Source organism: Pelophylax lessonae (genome assembly GCF_965119305.1).
Source record: "Pelophylax lessonae genome assembly, chromosome: 11".
Taxonomy (NCBI): domain Eukaryota; kingdom Metazoa; phylum Chordata; class Amphibia; order Anura; family Ranidae; genus Pelophylax; species Pelophylax lessonae.
Genome location: NC_138778.1, coordinates 34,162,784 through 34,186,069, shown reverse-complemented (window position 1 = coordinate 34,186,069; position 23,286 = coordinate 34,162,784). Strand labels below are relative to the sequence as shown.

General features: G+C 41.8%; 1 protein-coding gene across 2 annotated transcripts in view; it reads right to left on the bottom strand.

The window, feature by feature from the left end:
- Positions 1-864: 864 nt before the first annotated feature.
- The window catches only part of ACSS2 (acyl-CoA synthetase short chain family member 2), an 83,185-nt gene continuing 60,763 nt past the window's right edge, over positions 865-23,286 (bottom strand). For both annotated transcript variants that reach the window (XM_082272946.1, XM_082272947.1), the window contains 9 exons: positions 22,257-22,390; positions 17,793-17,925; positions 14,681-14,737; positions 12,461-12,541; positions 10,670-10,778; positions 10,019-10,087; positions 7,587-7,763; positions 5,352-5,426; positions 865-1,046 (listed from right to left, as the gene is read on the bottom strand). In XM_082272946.1, the coding sequence (XP_082129072.1) occupies positions 919-1,046; positions 5,352-5,426; positions 7,587-7,763; positions 10,019-10,087; positions 10,670-10,778; positions 12,461-12,541; positions 14,681-14,737; positions 17,793-17,925; positions 22,257-22,390 (963 nt within the window). In that variant the 3' untranslated portion in view covers positions 865-918. The remainder of the gene's footprint in view (positions 1,047-5,351; positions 5,427-7,586; positions 7,764-10,018; positions 10,088-10,669; positions 10,779-12,460; positions 12,542-14,680; positions 14,738-17,792; positions 17,926-22,256; positions 22,391-23,286) is intronic.

Sequence of the window (23,286 nt, the reverse complement as noted above, 5' to 3'; positions counted from 1 at the left end):
GTGCCTGGACTGACGAATGGAAACAGACCACCTGTCCCTTTCCAGCAGACTGTCATCTGATCCACTGGACGGATGGGGAATGGAGCCCCCATCTGTCTGTTTTTAGCAGACTGGATTAGCTCTCGGTGGGTATCAACAGACACATCCGTTGACATCTGTCACTCCATATAGAGCAATGGATGGTCAAGTCGGTTCCGCCTGAAAAACTGACCGGCGGATCCCCAATTGGTCCGCCAGTATGAAAGGGGTCTTATGCTCCAAATACAACCAATGTATTTAGCTTAACCTAAATGGAACAGTTTCAAAATTATTTTTACAACTTATGTTCCTGGTAGGGTGGCCATCCCAAAAACACAGCTGACCAGTAAATTTCACCCAGAATGCCAGATTGTGTTAAAACTTGAGCTGGCCACACACATTAAAAAGTATATTCTCTGCACCATCTCCTTTAAGAAAAGCAGGACAAGGATGGTTCTCTTTGTCACAATGGCTGTCTATGTCCCTGTTAATCAGATTTCCCCTCAATTCCTGTGAGGGCAAGACATGAGGAAGAATCCCATCAACAAACACATCATTAGTAGAGTGAGAAAGATTAGAGTGTCTGACAATGTTTTTATCGCTGTCCGTTCCCTCCTGTCCTAGAACAGGAAGTTAGGTAAAATATCCCCACTGGGGTCACAAACCGAAATACCAACCTGACAGCTCAAGACATTGATCAGATTCCTAAATCAGATCCTGAAACCGACACCACAATTTGACTTACATGAGATATGAAACAGTTGCTCAATAGTCACAATAGTCAACAAACGCAATTCTCACAAAATATACACAGAATTATATGGCTGCAGTATCCGACGGGTGAATCCAAGAGACGAGTTAACATGACATTCCTCTCTAGGTGAACTCTGCAGTTCTGTCCTAGAGAACAGTCTTGCATCGATTGCTGAAGAGCTGCTGTATGACCGTGGTGTCTGCGAGAGTAGAAATGTCTCCCAGGTCATGGTCGTCTTTGGCAATTTTTCGTAAAACTCGTCTCATTATTTTACCTGAATAGAAAAGAAAATGTAGATCTGTAAAAGCTGAACTTCAGGCAGATGAAGACACATTTATTGCAGTGCTTTATTCAATACTACCTGAAATTAACCTGGTCTCATACATCAGTGGTCCTCAACCCTGGCCTACAGGACCCACTAACAGGCCAGATTTGCAAGATAACTGAAATACATCACAGGTGATATAATTTGCTGCTCAGTGATTGCAGTACTCTAGTCTGAATCTCCTCAAGGGAATACTTTAAATCTGGCCTGTTAGTGGGCCCTGAGGACCATTGTCATACATGTTTCATTTCAAACTGACTGTATCAAGGCCTTCCCTTATATATAGAGAAAACATGTCGATTGTTGCTGGTGCTTTATATGCAGTTTTTTTGTGTGCTCTGCTATAATGCTTTAAATAAATATAAATGAGGAAGCTTCTTATATCATTGTACACTGCTGCTGGGGGATTTACAGTACTAACATGGAGCACTGATATATAGTGAGAGAGGGAGATATCATGGGAGAGCACCAAATGCTGCCAGAGGACAGGACCCAATGTGACATATATTGGGTAGAGATGGGCTTGGGCATCCGACACTGCACTCCGCTAATCACCGGGATGGGGACATTTCCTGATCTATGATGCTGTGGATAAGGAAATGTCTCACTGCCTGTTATTAGCGGACTGCAGTGTTGATTTCCTGGCAGGATCGGGCACGTGCAAACTCGAACACGCCCGAGCCCATCTCTAATAATGGGTTATAGAGAACAAGAGGTTCTCCCGAGTGCTGTTAGATCAACTTGTGACTGGTCATAAGGATTCTGGTAAATGCAATTCACTGCAGGATTAAATGGTGGAGAAAGAAACCGTGGGGTTGGAATAACCTCTGACTAAAAACCCAACCTTCAACAGCAGACTTTCACTGGAGGTAAAGGGAACCGGTCATCAACATACTGCTGTAAAAAGGTGCACAGTACCCAAGTGAATTGTGTCAGTACTTGAGTGCTTCCTTCTCCATTTTTTTGTTTTCCAGTTGATGAAGTATGCTGGGGGGAAGATGTCAGCCCTCTCAGTGGTGACAGCGTGGCGCTGGGAAGGGCTAAGTTCTAAGGTATGCGATGCATACTAGCACATTATGCCACTGTCTTACAGGTGTTTTTTTTTTTTTTTTTATTCTGCAGCAGTTTACAGGTCCCTTTCACACTAGCCAGATCCGTGAGCAGAGCGGGCAGATGACAGGTCTATGTCTGCTTCTCTTATGCACAGCAGACATGGACATAGCCCACTCTGCTCCATAGGCAGTTGGATGTAACAGACCAGCAGTCTGTCTACACCCCACTGTCCTCCAATCCGGACAGATGGAAGGGATCCCTTTCAGTTTGTTTTTGCCGGATCAGAGGCAGGGGGGGTGTAAACAGACACAAATCAGTTTACATCCATCACTCCATAAAGGAGAATGGAGGACCGCTCGTGTGAAAGGGGCCTAAAGCTCAACATTTAGGCAAATAGCTTAATACACAGATGAAATACAAAATCCATTTTACATGCCAAAGTCTCACATGTCTGTCTATTCAGATCTGCATTTACACAGCACAGCCCTGTCTGGCAGATCATGAGACCTGATTTTTTTTTGCTACAGCTAAAGAGGAACTTCACCTTGTTGTGTAAATATAAAATTCAGATGCCTCAAGCACTTTTCCTGTACGATATTAAAAACACCAGCCCATGTAGCCCAGCGCTGTCTTCCCTGCACCAGGAGTCCCCACTGTGCTCCTCATCTTCTGTGCTGCCATCTTGGATACAGGTAGCAGCCATCTCTTCCTAATCACACACAGATGGGCCGCCGCTGAAACACCTCTGCACATGTGTGAGATTTCCCAACTACTGTCGGAATCAGTAATACTGTCCTAGAATTTAGGGATACTGTCCTGAAACCTCCTAGGATATGTGACGTGATATTCCAAGAAGGCTGTAGGTGGACAAGTAGTGGAAGAAGAAAAAAAAAGTACTTCAAAACCCCCCTTCCTATAAAACAAACAAAACAACATGCAATTGTGTAATAGGATGGGGGGGGGGGATTCAAAAGATGCCAAGTTTTTTTTTTTTTTTTTGAGTGAAGTTCTGCTATAAAATAACACATACAGGCCTTGTTCCTCCCTCATCCTGTGACAGAAAATGTGAGACTGAAACAATTGCAGGTAAGCCGCTCAGGTGGGAAGATGTAAACAGGTGCAGGTGAGATCCGTAGTCTCCAGCAGTATCCTCAAACACAAAGTGATGACCGCACTCCATTGTAAGTAAACATGTGAAGTTTATTCACCACTGTAGATCCAAACTGGACATCAATACATCACGGACAAGGACAAAGGTTGACGCCATTCACGTAGTTATATGACTAAGCGAGTGTAACTCGTGAAACGCGTAAACTCGTGAAACGTGTCAACCTTTGTCCTTGTCCGTGATGTATTGATGTCCAGTTTGGATCTACAGTGGTGAATAAACTTCACATGTTTACTTACATCGGAGTTTGGTCATCACTTTGTGTTTGAGGATACTGCAGGAAAAGTGAGAGACTGGCTCATCTCATTCTCTTTTTAGCATATTCCATGTTTGAGCATGAGTACTACAGTACACAACTGGCTCCTTGTGCTGCTTCTCCCTCTCCCAGTCTGAGATCTGCTGTACAGGGACTGCAAAAAACACACCAATCACATTCAGATGCTCACGCTACTTGCAATTAAAAACAAAACAAAAAAAAAAACAAATGATGTAATAATGAAAAGAGATGCATTAAATGGTCTTTAACCGCTTGCCGACCGCCGCACGACTATTTACGGCGGCGGTCAGCCCCTCACAGGCAAAGCGATGTAGGGCTACGTCGCTAGCCTGTGAGTTTCTAGTGAGCGAGCGCCGCCGGAGGCACTCTCCCGCGTGTGCCCGGCGGACCCGATGTCCGCCGGGCACTCACGATCGTCCGTTATACCGGGAGAAAGTCAGGCGGCTAATGTAAACACAGCCGCCTGTCATTCTCCCCTGTGTAAGAATGCTAATCATACGGTTTTATGTAGGACCATTGATCACTGTTCTTACACATCAAGCCACAGCCAATCACAGTTAGAAACACGCCCCTAGGGACACACATAACCCCTCCCTCTCAAAAAAAAAGTTAACCCCTTCACTGCCAGTGTAATTTTTACAGTAACAGTGCATATGTATAGCACTGATTACTGCAGTAATGTCACTGGTACCCCCAAAAGTGTCAAAAATGTCAGTCAAGGGTCCGCCGCAATGTGGCAGTCCCGCAAAAAAAAAAAAAAAATCGCAGATCGCCACCATTACTCGTTAAAAAAAAAAAAAAATGACAAAAATCTTTCCCTTTGTTAGTTAACGCAATAACTTTTGCGCAAACCAATCAAAATACGCTTTTTCAGATTTGTTTACCAAACATATGGTAAAAAAAAAAATTGGCCTAAAATGTTAAAAAATTTTGATCTTTACATTTTTTTGGGGGGGAATTTCATATAAAAAAATTGTGAAAAATATTGTTATTTTTGCAAAATTTACGCTCTTTTTTTGATTATAGCGCGTGATCAAAAAAAAAAAAAAAATCGCACAGGTGATCAAATACCACCAAAAGAAAGCTCTGTTTGTGGGGGGAGAAAAAGGGACATCAAATTCGTTTAGGTACAGCGTCGCACGACCGCACAATTGTCTGTTAAAATCACGCAGTGCCGAATCGCAAAATAGGCCCTGGTCAGTGTTAACTTCATGTACAAGAGATATAGTTGTTTAATATACTGCCATCTTGTGGTCATTTCAGTTACTGCATCTTTTTCAGTATTCCCTCCTATTCTATGATGTATTTCCCCTTCCTGTCTAGTTTGGTAGAATTCCCTTTTCCTGTTTAGTTTGTGTGGAGGTGAATTAAAGGACGGATTGATGAACCACGTCGTGTCTGTGGATTATTTACAGTCAGGAAGGGGGTAAAATCTTCCGGGGCTTAAGTGGTTAATATCTGCCTGGAGAGTTCAGCATTAGGCTCATACAAGATTATGCTTCTTAAGCTGGATACACACTATACAACTTTTGTTGTCAGATTTCCTTTAGAATTACCTTCAACTATGTAGTGCAAGGCCCTGCCTGATTGCATACAAATTGATAGTATTTAGATTTGACCTCATATTATATGGTTTTGGTAAATTTAAAAGGAAAAAATCTAAAGAAAATTGTATAGTGTGTATGGCCCATTATTCTTTCACAGAGAACACATTCTGACAAAAGTAAAAAAAAAAAAAATCGCGAACTATCCTCACCTGAGCGTGTCTTGGGCAATCCAGGTGCATTCTGTATATAATCTGGAGTGGCAATTGGTCCAATCTTTTCTCTTACTGAGGGACAAATAAGACAGAAAAAGTAAACGTGACATTTGAGTAGACAGCACTTTTTATGCACAATACACATTTTGGTATAACAAACCTCTTATTTGCCTGGCTTTTGGGGGTCTCAGATCTATCCCACTTTGAAGTTGGGAAGGATGTATTAAAAGGGATAAGACAAATGCAATAAATACAACTAAATAGCAAGCAGTGTCTTATTCCTGCAAGTTCATTTATTAATGCATAAAGTGTTACTAATCTCACAACAGTAAAATCAGTGTGTATATGCAGTAAAGCACGCTTGTTTATACTCACTGTGGAACCTAAGGGGTTAATCCTCTGCATTGTGTAAAAAGGCTGTTTGATCCTGTCTTCTCTGATCCTCCCCTTCTTCCACAGTCCATGATATATCTCCTGATACTGCAGAGCCTGGAGGGCAAGCTGCACATGTTCAGTTTGGTGTGTATGAATGCATTGGATAAGCACAGGGCCAATCAGCACTGTCCAGGCAGAGGGTCAGGGGCCGGCAGCCTCACAGGACAATCAGGGGAGAATAAAACTCCTCCTACAAGCTTTAACCAGACACTGATAGAAGTCACAAGACTGCTATATACTGCTGATGAGAAAAGGTGTATAGCAGTTTATATTTACTAAAATGATTGCATTTCCATGTTCGGTGTACTGTGGGAGACCAGATATAGTGAATGCAGGCTCCTGGGTTTAGCAACGTTTTAAAATCACAATCTATGTGCACATGGAGCTTATAGTCATATGAGGCTAAACCACACTCCTCACGTTCAACAATCCAATGTGAGAGCCTAAGGTCCCAACAGAACCTCTTTTTTTTTTTTTTTACAGTTTTTTTGTTCCTAGGGGCCTCATTGGAGATTGTGGAATTGGCTCTACCTATCTTTCTGCTAAATTCCCCATGAGGTAAAATACATTTTAAAAATCCAACAGCAAAACTGAGAAACCTTTGTAAAGGCCACAGCAGGTGGGTAGAGCTGGGACTCTGGTTGCTACAATCTTTTTTTTTTTCAAAATAATTTTTATTTTTATAAAAGGCATAAAAAAGTACAAACAATAGCAAGACAAATTTGCAATTGGACCCAAAGTCTCACAAAGGATCAAAAATATACATAGCTAACAAACAACTGACCGGTTCGGAGAATGTGGTATGTAAGAGGGGACCTTACACGGGAAAGGTATCAGAGTAGAAAGAAACACAACATAAAAAATCCCAACAACAAGATCACCAGTTGTGAGCAAAACAAAGTGTGGGTTCTAAAGTCCGAGGGCGGAGCCACACCCAAGCTTACAGCCATATCGATGAAAGTGCAGAGAAGGGGGGGGCTCATAATAGCAAAGAAGCTCTACAGAGAGAATAATGTTGCTGTAAGGGTAAGGTCCAGGGCAGGGCCCATATCCTTGGCGCGAGGTACCCAGGGACGGGAAAGCGGGAGTTGTCAGGAGTACACTGTCCAAACTGTCGGTGCACAGAGCTCAGAACGGGTGGCATGCCCGGGTTGCCGCAATCTTACCACAAGAGTCCCAAGAGACCTTTGAGCCAGCAGGTGATTCCCAACTACTTTTATGCATCTATAACTAAAATATCAGTTTTGGATGGATTAGCTCTTAAAGCTAGCTAGCCCTCAACTCCCGTAAAAGTCAGCTCTAAAAGGAGTTGTAAAGGAAGGTTTTTTTTTTATCTTCATCCATTCTATGCATGAAGATAAAAAACATCATGTGTGTAGCAGCCCCCCTAGCACCCCCTAATACTTATCTGAGCCCCATCTCTATCCAGCGATGTCCACGAGTCCCTTCGCCTTCCGGGAGTCTCTCCCCTGAGACACAGCAGCGGCGCCATTGGCTCCCGCTGCTGTCAAAGTCAGTCAGCCAGCCAATCAAAGGCGAGAGGGGGCGGGGCTGAACGGCAGCGGTGTGTCTGAATGGACACACAGAGCTGCAAATCGGCTCAGGTGCCCCCATAGCAAGCTGATTACTGTGGGGGCACTCAACAGGAGGGAGGGTCCAGGAGCAGCAAAGAGGAACCTGAGAAGAGGAGGGTCCGGGCTGCTCTGTGCACAACCAACTGAATAGAGGAGGTAACTATAACATGTTATAAAAAAAAAAAAAAACAGAGACTTTACAAATCACTTTAAATAGGATTACCTAATTTCTTCAGCTGATCGATCAGCGTGCTGGTGAACTCATGTCCATCCCGCAGAGTGACAAAACAGTAGAGACATTCCCCTTTCACCGAATGTGGATGACTCACCACGGCAGCCTCAGCTACAGAGGAGTGTTCAACAAGAGCAGATTCCACCTCTGCAGTGCTCAGCAAGTGACCTGAACAGCCAGAGATGGAAGAAGAAACTGGTCATGTCAGGTCATAATCTCTAGATATAAGAACAGAAATCAGGACAGTGAAAGCTTTATGTATTATTACACTGCCTCCCTTTTTTAACCTTGTCATGCAGTATGCCTGCTGTGCACCCTAGCAGCATAACAAGTAAAAAAGAGAGGCTTTTATTAGACTTTAAAGGGCATTAGAGGTCTAAAGCTATTTTAATCAACATGTGATGAACCTAAATAATTTATAGGATAAACAGTCATATCATACATAGTTTGCAGGGGTGTGTGTATATAAAAGCAGGGCCCTTTTTGAAGTCCCTGAGCCTCCCACTTACTACAGTGAGTGCACTTAAGGGTCCTTTTACACGGGCGTCCCGTATGTCCGTTTTTCATCTCATCCGATTGCGGATGAAAAACGGACATAATGCATGTCAATGGGATTGCGAATGTCAGTGGATGACCATCCGCTGACATCCGATTTGCGTACTTTTGGATCAGTTCCGTTTTTTGCAACTGAAGGGAACCCTATTTTTCTTCCATTTAGAAAATGGAACGGATGTAAAAACAGATGTCCGCAATCCCATTGACATACATTATCTCCGTCTATCATCTGCAAACGGATGGTATGATAAACGGACATATTGACCGAATGACACAAGTGTCATCCGTGTCTGTAAAAAAAAAAAAGTGCCGGAGCGGATCAAAAAAACGCTCTGCCCCGTGTGAAAGGGACTTAAAGCTGACCATTACAACCTTTAGACTTAACAAACAATTAAGCTTTGTGAGGACCTACCAAAGCAATCAATTCAGTTTAGATCCACATAGGTAAGTCCTTGCATTAAAGTTGTTGGTAGATCTAGAGACAATTGTACAATCAGGTTGTAATGGGGCCGGCCTTCGAAAGTGGTAGAATGTGCTGCCATGATTCCTTTCCAAACATTTGCAATATAAAACACAGTCACTTGGATCAGCTGAGATCTCTTTGCGGTTGTCAATGAGCTTGAGCAGGATTGCAGAGTGTCTATGATCGGTCTCCTGTTACCTCAGCAGCCCTGCTGCAGGGATGCCAAGTGCCTAACTGATTTACAGAAAGCCTACAATTCTATGTAGGAACTACAAGCATTTACATTTGTAACAAATTGTTTTAACCACTTCTGGACCGAAAGATTTTCCCCCTTAATGACCAGGCCATATTTTGCGATTCGGCACTGCGTTACTTTAACAGACAATTGCGCGGTCGTGCAACGTTGTACCTAAATAAAATTGATGTACTTTTTTTTTTTTTTTCACAAATAGAGCTTTCTTTTGGTGGTATTTGATCACCTGTACGATTTTTATTTTTTGCGCTATAAACAAAAAAAACAAACATTTTTCACATTCTGCTATATAACATTCTCAAAAAAAAAGAAAAAAAATTAAAAATCTAAATTTAACATTTAAAGCCAATTTGTTTTCTGCTACAAAAAAAAAAAAAAATTGCAAAAAGCGTATTTTTGATTGGTTTGCGCAAAAGTTATTGCGTCTACTAACTACAGCAAAGATTTGTCATTTTTATTGTTTTTTTTAAACTAGTAATAGCTGCGATCTTTAGCGGGACTGCGACATTGCGGCGGACAGATCGGACCCCTGACATTGACACTTTTGGGGGGGAACAGTGACATTACTACAGTAATCAGTGCTAAAAATATGCACTGTTACTGTAATAATGACACTGGCAGGGAAGGGGTTAACATTGTGGGTGATTAAGGGGTTAAATGTGAGCCTAGGGGCGTCATTCTAACTGTGGGGGGGGGGGTTGTGGCTTGTGAAATGATCATATAGAGACCTGTCATCCTATATAGAAGGATCACAGGGGCTGTGATTATTCCAGGGAGAAGAACGGTCAGCTGTGTTTACAACAGCTGACCGTTCTTCTCTCTTAGCGGGGAGCGATTGTGGGTGTCAGATGTCAATAGGAGCCGTCTGACCCGTGCATGGGCTTCCCCGCTGCCAAGTGGGGGCGAGAGCGCACCACCGGCGGCGCGCGCTCCCCCCCTAGCTGCCGGTGCGACAGATGTAGGTCTAAGTCGGTTTGCGCAGCAGAGCCACCCTGCCACAGTAAAAAGGCGGCGGGTGGTTGGCAACACGTTAAAATAACGTTAAACAATTTTATCAAAATTATCGTTCAGGTAAAAGTCACAATGACAAAATCAAAATGTGTGTTGAATGAAAACCCTCTCAATTTTCCTTTGAAAATAACTACTTCTTACCAGAAACATTAAGCATGTCATCAATCCGCCCGGTAATCCAATAGTAGCCATCTTTGTCTCTTTTGCAGCCTGAAAAAAAACAATAAAAAGAACCATAAATGTACAGATTTAAAAAAAAATGCTAGTTAGAAGCTCTGTTTAGATTGCCAGAATGTTCCCTGTGTGCTGGTTTGACTGACTCCTGACTCAGGTAAGTATTAGGAGGGAGAAGGTGTTTTATCTTCATGCATAAAATCCTTGAGCCTTCAGAACCACTTTAGGGATTGGGTGGCAGTGGCATTCAGGCATATCCAAACTCCATCTAGGGTGAATTGTGTTAGCTGTTGAAGGACACACCAAAACAGCACTAGTCAAGACAAAGCCACCATTGCTAATTTGTTTTGAGAGATCAATCATCCCTGTCATTACATAACTGTTTCGTGAGTTGTTGACCTGAAACAAGCATGCAGGCTGTGACAGCCTTGAGGTTACCAGTTGTGTACAAGCTTTAGATGCGTAAATTAAGTAATGATGCAAAGAGGAAAGTGACAGGTCAAGCCAGTAAACTTGACTTGGCTGAGGTTTGGGCAGCCTTGCTCATGACAAAACCTGAGGTACAAATACCCACATAAGAGGTACAGATGGCTACATGGAAAAAAGTCAGGTACTCACCATCACCGGTCACATAATATCCTGGAAATTTTTTGAAGTAGGTGGTCTCAAATCTTTCATGGTTCCCGTATACTGTGCGCATTAATGCAGGCCAGGGCTGTTTAAATACCTTTGAAGGAACAGATAAGATCACATTAAAGACAAACTGTACAAATAATTAAAAAAAGCACCATCATTATTGAAATACAATCAGTATGGTATTTGTTAATATTGCTTCAATTATTGCCAGATTTTCATGTTCACTTTCCACAATCCCCTGAACTCCAGAAATCAGGCTGGGAAAAAGAATGGGAGCACCAAGAGCCAATTTTAGGTTAGGTTCACACTGATACGGTGCGATTTCAATAAGTTTGCTAGTGTAATTCCAAGGATCAAGTCCAGTGCGACATGAAAGTTCGGTTGCAATTCCAAAAAATAAAATTGCATTGCATTTGGACTGCATATATGTGAATGGGCTTCATAGAAATTCATGTTATTTCACATATAATGCAATTCCATGCGTTCTGGAACACATCGAAATTGCATCAGTGCGAACCAGGGCTTAGTCTTCCCAATGTGAAACAAACAAAAATAAAATTCCCAGTTCAATTTGCTAACCAGTTTGCTTACCAACCAAATTAACCTAACCGTTTGCGTGAAAACAGGGGTTTAGTAGCACACATTTGCAAATGCATGTGTAAGCTGCAGGGCCACTCCACGGCTCACTGTGTTACCTGCAGTCTTAACTCTAGTGAATTTAGGAGAGTCTTCACAGTGGAAGCACATGCAAGCTAATGGATAGATAGGGGGCAGGTGAGCCTGGAGGTGGCCCATCCCTCCTGAAAGGTAATTGGGGGCATAATGGAAGCCCAGCCAATGGTATTACAGCAAAGGCATCCAGTATGTCCACTCACCAGTACACATTAACAACAAAGAAAATGGCCTCTGCCCCCACCTATAACTGGCCTTCATAGCAAAGAACACATGGAAGGGCAACGCACATGAAACAAACAAAAATAAAATTCCCAGTTCAATTTGCTACCCAGTTTGCTTACCAACCAAATTAACCTGTCTAACAGTTTGCGTCAAAACAGAGGTTTAGTAGCACACATTTGCAAACGCATGTGTAAGCTGCAGGGCCACTCCACGGCTCACTGTGTTACCTGCAGTCCTAACTCTAGTGAATTTATGAGAGTCTTCACAGTGGAAGCACATGCAAGCTAATGGATAGATAGGGGGCAGGTGAGCCATTAGCTTGCATGTGCTTCCACTGTGAAGACTCTCAAACTCACTAGAGTTAGGACTGCAGGTAACACAGTGAGCCGTGGAGTGGCCCTGTAGCTTACACATGCGTTTGCAAATGTGTGCTACTAAACCCCTGTTTTCACGCAAACTGTTAGGTTAATTTGGTTGGTAAGCAAACTGGTTAGCAAATTGAACTGGGAATTTTATTTTTGTTTATTTCATGTGCGTTGCCCTTCCATGTGTTCTTTGCTATAAAGGCCAGTTATAGGTGGGGGCAGAGGCCATTTTCTTAGTCTTCCCAATAATGCCCAATAAGGTTATCTTTACCCATATCAGACACGAAAAGGGAGGGAGGAGTATATGACCACTCAAAGAAGAAACTGGACTTCCTTGGTGTTTATTTATAATCCAGTGAGCAGGAGAAGGCGACACAGGAAACTGAAGAGCTTTGTCTGGTAATAAAAGCTTATGCACTTTAAATTTTGACTGGCTCTCCATGGTAAAGTACACGATAAGCTACCTATTGCATATTAATAGTAGTCTGCTCAGTGGAACATTTCTGCTTACCAGATAACCTTCAGCTTCTCCTTCAAGCTCCTCGCCAGCCTCGTCCAAGATAGCAGGAACAACGCCAAAAAATGGGAACGTCTTCAACACAAAAATAGAAATATGAAATGCATACAACTTAAAAAAAAAAAAAAGCAACACTGTATTTTACCTCTACAGTCACTTCTAATTGAGAAATTCCCTCTATACTGAGGAAAAAGATTATTTACCAAGTAGCAAGAATTGTTCTACAACCTAAACAATCTTGCTTCAGTCATCGTGCCATCGCTAAACTGATGAAAGGTGAAGTGCGATTATAGCCTATATGGGTCTGTGGGACTGTGCTGTCATAGTAAAAATTCCTGAACTCATTCAACCATTACAAATGACTTACTACAGATCATATCTTGGTGGCAGTTCAACTTTTTTTTTTCTGAAAATACATTAACACTTACTGTGCACAAGCAGCTGTTTTACACTTAAAACAAAACTAAAGACCTGCTTTTGAAATTGTGAGCAGGCAGGCTCATTATTGCAAGAGAGACATGTGCAAAAAAAGAAACCTACCTGCCTGCTCACAGTCTGCTTTTGAATTTTCCGGACCACCAGATGTAAATAAAGTAAAATGGCCTTTAAGGAAACTTGCCAAATGGAAGAACTTTCTGACTAAGGACAAACTGGATCTACACACAATGACCTGGTGGTCCTGGATTACATTCAAAAACACCTCTCAATACATCCACATCCTCTCGGACGCACCCCCAGAAAGCTCTGCTTCCACCCTTGCCCCCAATGTCCCCACTATGTAGTTTCATGCTATGCTTCTGTATATTTCTTGTCGTGAACCCCAGGAGGTTATCTACCTGCTTATTTACTCATTTGTAAGCTAATGCTTGGTGACTGATTTATTATGCTTGTCTATTGTGGCCCCCCCCCCCCCCTCCGCAACAAGTCATGTGATTTTATTTTGCATACTGATACACCCATGGCCTGCCTCCCCCCCCCCCCCCCCCCCATTACCCTTTACTTTTCGTTTTCCTCCTTCCTAAAAGGCTTGTACACACTTGACGAAAATCGGACGAAATATCCTCAGATTTTTCTCTCTCATTTCCAGGGGTCATAACCGTTTTTAGTTGACCGTTCATAATGTTCACAAAATTTCTCATCAGATTTTTTTTTGGGACATTTGTTCCTAGACTTCCGGGTCGTCAGCAACTTCAGATCATGCGCGGTTTTTCGTATCCGATTTTTCACGGACGTACTGCATACACATTAAACGAAAATTGGTCGCCTGGGGACGGACGATAAAAATTTTGGTGTTTGTCCCTCCGTTTTTTTTTTCCTTGAAAATGTCGGCATTGGCTGCTGAAAGTTGTGTACACACTAGCTGAAAATCTTATGATTTTACCTCGGATGGGAATTTTCGGCAGATTTTCTACTAGTGTGTACCCTTCTTTAACCCCCTTCTCCTTTACTCTACTGCCTTACTGCCTGCCACTTTTCTGTTCCTCTTCACCTATCTTTTCCTCTGCGATTTCTCTTTTAACATGCCAATTTTATTTAGTTCCTCTTACATTTGGCACACGCCTTTTTTCCGAGAGCTTCTATCGTTAACCATCATATGCACTACAGTATCATTTTTACCTACCGCTCTCCTACAATGCACGATACATCTTGTCTCGATATGTACTTGCATGATTTTCTCTTTGTTATTTGCCTTTTTATTTTGCTTGTTACCAAGGAATGTTTTATTTGTACTCGTTTTTGGTTGCAATAAACATTTATTAAACAAAAAAAAAGTAAAATGGTCTGGGAAAAAAAGAAACTAAAGCAGTGAATAAGGTCTGCAAAACATTAGATTTGTTTTTGGGTTTAGACTTTTTTTTTTTTTTAAACACACACACACACTATATATGTTATTTCTTTATTTTTTTTTTTAATTACACAAGAAATTACTGCTCCTAGGCAGTAATATATTTACACTGTATGGGAGCAGCCATTTTTACTCATTGAAAGTCTACCAAACAATGCCTATTTAGTTGAAAATGCATGAAACACCTTTAATGTTCCTGGTTGATAGAGGCCACTTTATATAGTCTGCCTAGGCTTTATGTCACATGAGGGTACATTTTTATCACATGGCAAAAAAAAAAAGGCATGCTTTTACTCAAAGTAATAACATGATTTGATCATGCTAACCTGTGACTGAACCGCATTTCATTTTTAAAAGGCAATACTTACAGCTGAGCCGGGCTTTGTTGCTGTGGCCCCAGGAAGTGGAGTTAACACGTGACCTCCCTGATGAAATAGACAGATAAACCGAACTTAGAAAGTACTCAATTTAAGTCAGCCTATTCTATATCACACCTAATCCACTCCATGCGAGTCTAGCAGTCTGTAGCGCCTAGAGAGTACCCCTCACCAGACTATTCATTTAAAAATAGGTTGTATATAATCTTGTGCATTTAACGTAATTTTGCCTGTTTTTTTTCCTCCTTTGTGTAGTCTTCAAAAAACCGGACTCCACCATCTTGAATGTGATGTTAGCAGCCCCAGCAGACTCAGAGCTGCCACTCAAGTGACATTATAGTATACCCCTTCTCTTCTCCCCCAGTAGCTACATAAATGGTTATGTAGAAAGGTGAAGGAGATGCAAAGGAGCTGGACCACCACAGACAGTAATTATGCATAGAGGAAAAGGTTCTGACGTGCAAGGAGCGAAGGTGCTGTGCTAGGGAACTGACTTTTAAAGGTACAATGGAAAGATACTAAAAGTAAGCATTTTAAATACTTGATTCTTCTATGCTTTTGTTTTCAATTTCCTAAAGTGGTAGTAAACAGCTTGATCACTACCCACAGATGAGCTTATAATAAAGCTTACCTGTAGATACAAGGGATATCTCCTAAATATGCGCCGTTTAGCAGATATTCACGGTTTCTGCAGGCAGTGATGTCATTGGCGCATGCACACTGCATACTGTGTATGTCACCCCTTCAGAGCTCTGTGTCGTGGCCATGATTCCCGTGCATACATGCAGGAATGACATCATCGCGGCCCGTGACCCCGGAAGGAAGAAGTTAAGATGAAAGCCCTGTAAGCAGGGATAGCACGCCGCTGTAGGGCTTTATTTTAGGGCAAGTCTCTTATAATGTGCTAGTATGCCCTTAACTTACAGGGGGAGTTTTTTTTCTTCCCCCCCCCCCCCCAACTTTACTACTAGTTTAAGTTGGGGACAGGGTCTCTAATGCGGTTCCCATTTACAACATACGTTTTCTACTTAGTTTTTGCTCATCTTCTGCAGTTGTATTTAATCTCACTTTATACCACCTCCTATAACAAGGGCCCAGTCCTCTGATTTTAAAGAGGAAGTAAACCCTCCTCTGCAACTTTTACCTATAGGTAAGCCTATGATAAGGCTTACCTATAGGTACTGTAAATATCTCCTAAACATGTACCGTTTAGGAGATATTTACCTTACATGCAGCCAGTGACATCACTGGCGCATGCGCTCTGAAGGAACGGCCGCTGGTGCCGTTCCTTCAGAGCCCCGTGCCGTGACCGTCGGCACTCCTGCGCGCATCAGATGGCCGGATGCCGCGATCCCGGAAGACGGGCGACTGAACATGTCGCTCGTCATGCAGGTAAGCGAGCAGCACGGCGGGGGCTCGTCCTAAGGTAAGTATTTCATAATGAGCTAGTATGCGATGCATACTAGCTCATTATGTGTTTCTCTTTCAGGTTGGAAAAAAAAAAAAAAAAAAAATTTTAATGAGTTTACAACCTCTTTAACAAAGTCTCCAGATACTCTCAAATTAAATTGTAAGTTCACCTTTAGCAAGATTTTCCAAAAATTCCCCAATGGAATTCCATATATATCCTGTGAATGATACATACCAGCGCCCATCCTGTTTTAAATGGTGTCCATCCTTCCATTAAAACCTGTGCAGTGTACTCGCTCTTTAGCTGAGCTCAATTAGAGAGGAAAGCCCATACTGCACACATGCACAGTCTGAACAGCCTGGAGTGGCTGCTACTGAGCTGGATCAGGGGAGGGTGCACAGTCTGAACAGCCAGAAGCAGCCACTAGGGGACATACTATTTTAATGTTTAGGGAGTCTTGGTAGATGATAGGCTAGGCAATAGCATGCAATGTCAAGCGGCAGCTGCCAAAGCCAGCAGAATATTAGCATGCATAAAGAAAGGGATGTATACCAGAGATAAAACTATAATCCTTCCACTTTATAAAACTCTGGTCCGACCACATCTGGAGTATTCTGTCCAGTTCTGGTCGCCAGTCCTCAGGAGGGATGTGTTGGAGCTGGAGAGGATCCAGAGAAGGGCAACTAAACTAATTAGGGGATTGGAGGACCTTAATTATGAAGAGCGTCTACAATCGCTTGATTTATTATCCCTGGAGAAGAGACGCCTGAGAGGGGACATGATAGCAATTTATAAATATCTCAATGGTGATCTCAGCATAGAAAAAAAGCTATTCAGTCATAGGGAGTGCATGAGGACTCGAGGGCATACATTGCGATTAGAGGAGAGGCGGTTTAACCTCAGGCAACGGGGGGGGGGGGGGGGGTTCTTTACTGTTAGAGCTACAAGATTGTGGAATTCTCTACCACAAGAGGTGGTTTCTGCGGGAAGTATGGTGGCTTTTCAAAAGACTCTTAGATGTACATCTCAGGGATCAGAACATTCAGGGGTATGTGAGATGATTACAGCCACACACACCTACACAGGTTGAACTGGATGGACTATCGTCTTTATTCAACCTCACCTACTATGTAACTACATAACTATGTCCTAAAACATCGGGACGGAGGGACATGAGGGACCAGTGGTTTTTGTGGAACCGCCCCACAGCTACATCTATAATGGAAGGACATGCACCGTTTAAAACATGTGGTGAGCTGGTATGTACTATTATCTACAGCAGGGGTGTCCAAACTATGGCCCTCCAGCTGTTCAGGAACTACACTTCCCATCATGCCTAGTTATGTCTGTGAATGTCAGAGATATACAATGCCTCATTGGAATGGTAGTTCCTGAACAGCTGGAGGGCCATAGTTTGGACACCCCCTGATGTACAGGATATGGAATTAGATAGAGGGATTTTTGGAAAAAATTTGAAATGAAGATGAACTCACTTTAAAAGTAGAGTAATAAATGCTTAAAATAAAAGTATAACTAGGGGTAAGAATACCCTTTATGTTTAAATATTCAGTAAATCAAAGCAAGTTTATAAAAAGGCACAAGGTAATACTCTCAGATACTTTTGATCAAATACTATACTTGATCAATTTGACAGCTAAAAGAGTACTTTCAAATTAAACCCGACATTCTTACCGTCTCCGTCTGCCAAAACGTGTCCACAATCGGACACCTCTGGTCTCCAACGATGTTGTAATACCAGAGCCATGCTTCAGGGTTAATTGGCTCCCCGACTGTTCCTAAAACCTTTAGAGACTTCCTGCTATACCTGCCAAGTGTCAATAAAAAATAAAAATTAAATGTATTCTTGGAACCATTCCGTTAGAAAGTAAAAGCAAATAAAAGCACACCCTTGAAGCAGAACCCTAGGTATGATAAGGGCCAGTGTCGATGGCCTTTTATTCGCTTCTGAACTGCTTTCCTCCCTATACCAATCTTTGGGAATGGAAAAGCAGCTGAAGCAAGTCAACAGCAAGTCGACTACACCTGCAATGAGTGCTAAAGACAGTTCTGAAACGGGTGTCTGAGAAGCAAGCTGCATTTGTACATCGAAGCCCATCGTAACAGACTTCAAAAATCACTAGAACATGTAGATTATCTCAGCTTACATATACCCGGATTTGTGTTGGACTGTAAGTTGTAGTACCTGATGGCTTCCTTCAGGGTTTGTATTTAATATTATAGCAATATGTGGAAGGTTGTGAAGAAGAGGTTTATTGGCTGCGAGTTAAGCCTGGTACACACTGGTTGAATGGAAAAAAAAAACTGTTAATTCCGGTCAGAGCCGCTGTACTAACTATGCACAGTTAGTAGAGATATCTCCCCCGCTGAGCTATTGTGTTCTTTGCTAGTGGCTAAGAGGTCTGATCGAGAGTCGGTTGGCTGCTGGTTTTCCAGCATACACGTCCGACAGAAGTCGGCCAAACAGCCGGCTTCCATCAGACGGGGCGCGATACACACAGGCCAGAATGTCGGACATTTCTTCTTTTTTTTTTTAAATGTCTGACATTCAGCCCGTGTGTACCCAGCTTTAGACTACACAGGGCAAGATACTGTCCAACATTTAAATTATATTAAGAGCAAATTCTTTTTTTTCAAATAACAAATAGGTTATACGTATCTGCTCTGTCCAGTGGTTTTGCACAGAGCAGCCTCTATCCTCCTTTTCTCGGGTACCCCGCTGGCGGTCCTTGCCCCTCCCTCTCCTCATTGGTTTATCGGCTTTGATCAACAGCAGCAGGTGTCAATGGCTCCTGCTGCTGTCTCAGCCAATTAGGCGGAAGAGTCCCTGGATTATGATGGGGCTCAATTAAGTATTGGGGCGGGAGGGGGGTACAGGGGTTTGCTGCACAGAGAAGATTTTTTTATCTTCATGAATTTTATGCATGAAGCCTTGGGAGCCTTTAGAACCACTTTAAGTTTATTCTACTTTAAAAAAAAAAAAAAAATGTAATTTTCATTACATGACTTATTTGCCTAAAATTGCATAGGAAATCTCAGGGACCAAGCGTTAACATTTGTGCATAGATATAAAAATACATTATACATTTTCCCCTTTTTTATAAGTGATCACATTCCCTCTGTTCTCAGTAGCATAAGAGCTGGCGGAGGAGAAGCAGTAGTACACTGAGATTCCCAGTGAATGGCTGTGCAGCAGGGGCGTGCCAGGACAAGTCTGATCATCGGAGGAGGGTCCCCAAAATATCTAGAGAGAGCTGAGCACAGGGTGCCCTCCTGCTTAGTGTGGTCAGTTTTTAATAGGAAAGCAGAGGGACTGGCAGGAACACCAGGGATTTCACACAAGGGAAGCAATACAAAGAGAACAGGCTACTTTCCCATACAAGTACATAGTACAGCAAATAGAAAACCAATCAAGATATAAAAGTAGGCGCTGGTTAGTGATGTCAAACAAAAAATATATTTTATAGACCCCAATACCTTAAGATTAATCGAACTATTGATTAAATAATACATTTATGTGCGATAAATAAATATACCATACTCCGTGCAATGCAAATTATGAAGTGCTCAATAGTATAGCAATTTTTTCAAATAAATATTTTTGATCAATAATTCAAATAAATAGAAAGTCCAGATTTGAATTATTGATCACAAATATTTATTTGAAAAAATTGCTATACTATTGAGCACTTAAAAATTTGCATTGCACTGAATATGGTATATTTATCGCACATAAATGTATTATTTAATCAATATTTTGATTAATCTTAAGGTATTTGGGGTATATTCTATATATTTTTTGTTTGACATCACTAACCAGCACCTACTTTTATATCTTGATTGGTTTGCTATTTGTGTCACTTACACATTGAAAGGGGAAGCAGGTTAATTTACAGTTTCCCTGAAAATAAGCCCTACCCCGAAAATAAGACCCATCGTTATTTTCAGAGATGGCTGCAATATAAGCCCTACCCTGAAAATAAGCCTTATTAAATACCTTGATCTCAGCCCCTCCGTCTGCAGTATTCGGAGAGGGAAAGTCGAGCTCCGGAGGGTCACATGAGTGCCCAGCAGTGCTGTAAATAAGGTATTTTCCACAATAAAATTACAAAAGGAGACACACTGCACATTACATAATCTTTTTACAAAATCGATTACATAATTTTACAATGACTTTATCCAAGGTTTATTTTTGGGATTACAGAATGTCATAATTGCTGACTTCTGATCTGAGAGGGGCAGAGAACTTTTTTTTTAACATTTTATTTTATAATTACAGGTTTTTTAGAACATAGAGAGGGCTAAATGACAGCACAAGCACTGTGCTGTCTATCATGCTTTAAAGGATGAGAATATTTATTTATTTTAGGGTTACAATCACTTTAAGATCGTCATTGTACATACCGTAAATAAATAAGACATCCCCTGAAAATAAGCCCTAGTATGATTTTTGTAGCCAAAATTAATGTAAGACCCTGTCTTATTTTCGGGGAAACACTAATTATTTTTGAAGACCAGGAGCCTTCAGGTAGTTTCACATAGTACAGCAGGCACATATCAGAGATATGAAGTGTTGAGGTAACAAACGCTTTAAGCTTGCAACTGGTGATTTCTTATTTTAGGTGTTTTTTTTTAATTTGTAACTGTGCAGATTACATTTTCACATTACAGTAAACCCCCCTCCATTGCGGGGGTTACGTTCCGGACCCAGCCGCGAAAAGTGAAAAACCCTATTAAAATGCATTGTAGGCATGTTTTTTTACTGTCACTGTACGTGTAAAAGGATTTTAAGGTCTTTAAAACACACTTTAAAACAATAGAAACTCATTTAAACACATAAAAGATACTAAGAGACATAGCAAGAGCTATGGAAAACACAAAAATCTTTCATTTTTAATGATTTATATAGTAAAATAACATTACAAAAAAACCGGCGAATTACTGGGACCGCAAAAACTGAACCGCGATGGAGCGGGGGATTACTGCATTACAGTACTGTTACCTGCCAAAGGATTCATATTTCTTTCCAAACCTCAACTTAAAGAGGAAGTAAACCCTCCTCAGGAAGTTGTACCTATAGGTAAGCCTATGTTAAGGCTTACCTATAGGTACTGTAAATATCTCCTAAACATGCACCGTTTAGGAGATATTTACCTTTAATGCAGCCAGTGACGTCACTGGCGCATGCGCTCTGAAGGAACGGCAGATCGTGCCGTTCCTTCAGAGCCCTGTGCCGTGACCGTCGGCTCCCGCGCGCGTGCGCGGGAGTGACGTCACCGCGGCTCCGGCCAATCAGATGGCCGGATGCCGCGATCCCGGAAGACGGGCGACTATACATGTCGCCCGTCATACAGGTAAGCGGACGGCACGGCGGGGGCTCGTTCTAAGGTAAGTATTTCATAATGAGCTAGTATGCATCTCTTTCAGGATGTAAAGAAGAGAAAATTTTTTTTTCTCGGTGTACAACCTCTTTAAGTAAATTTAAAGATTGCTCTAAAACTCAACTTGTAGGTACACAATGGCATACCGGAAACGCTCCAAGCCGTATATTACAGAAGTACAGTAAACCCCCCTCCATTGCGGGGGTTACGTTCCGGACCCAGCCGCGAAAAGTGAAATTCCGCGAAATAGAAAAACCCTATTAAAATGCATTGTAGGCATGTTTTTTTTACTGTCACTGTACGTGTAGAAGCATTTTAAGGTCTTTAAACACACTTTTAAAACAATAGAAACTCATTTAAACACATAAAAGATACTTAGAGACAGAGCAAGAGCTATGAAAAACACAAAAATCTTTCATTTTTAATGATTTATATAGTAACATTACAAAAAAAAAAACGCGAATTACCGGGACCGCAAAAACTGAACCGCGATGGAGCGGGGGATTACTGCATTACAGTACTGTTACCTGCCAAAGGATTCATATTTCTTTCCAAACCTCAACTTAAGTAAATTTAAAGATTGCTCTAAAACTCAGCATGTAGGTACACAATGGCATACCGGAAACGCTCCAAGCCGTATATTACAGAAGTATTTGTATTAGTTTAGAATAAGGAATAATGGGGGACTAGCAAAAGGTTCTTTCAAGTGAGAAGTCTATCAACCCATCAAGAACTGAAACAAATCCAGGCAGATTACCGTTTGACTGGCTCCTCTCCAAATTTCATTAGCAGCCGGATTGCGGTTGGTGCGGTGTAGAATTTGCTCACGCTGTACTTATCGATGATCTGCCACATCCGAGAGATGTCTGGGTATATAGGGAGGCCTTCAAACTGGAGCAAGAATGGATACAAAAAATAGTGTCAGACACATCACATAAGAGAGTCTGGCCTTGAGAGCAGCTTAAGAGTCACAAGCAACACAACAATGGATCTCATGGACAGCAGGGGTGAGCTCAGGAGGTGCGTCAGAATCCTAGTCCAAACCAACCCGAGCTATCCTGCCAGGAAGCGGTCACCGCCTTGCCCCAAGAGCAACACATTTACATGCCCTGGGGGCAGGGATTGTCTTGGCCACTTAGGATTGGCTTTATATTGCAACAAAAGGTAGGTAGTGGGATTTTAAATACCCCTCCAGTGAACTCACAAGTACACTTGTGTAAGAAAAAAATATGTACAAAATCTTTATTTCAAACAATATTAAAAAAAACATTATCCCCTACAAACAAGTATGGCTGTTTGTCGAGATGAGGAACTAGGGTCAACCCATTTCGCGGAAATGAATGCTTCTTCAGGACCTCTTAAATGTACAGGATCACATAAGTAGATTATTTTTCCGGAAGATTTCAGTTTATATATTTTTCATGCATCTTGTCACTGGACCGCACAGTACAGATAGATGTACTGGTGGAATATTCAGTGAGGTATAGTCTCGCTGGCTCATGGGAGAAAGATTATCCCCAGAGTAGAGCTCTTTATACAGAAAGACCCCAGAGTTTCCACATGGTGTGGTAGTATGAGGAGCAAGCAGAGTTTCCACATGGTGTGGTAGTATGAGGAGCAAGCACATTTTTATAGTTCATCTCCACTCCTATATACCTAATAAATACACAAAAGAAACTTTTGGCTACGATTGGCTTTGTGCAGTGACAGCTTCCTGGCAGGATCATTTAGGAGTTAATCCCTAATGGACAGATCAAAGACACAAGTCCATCTAGTTTAACCAATAG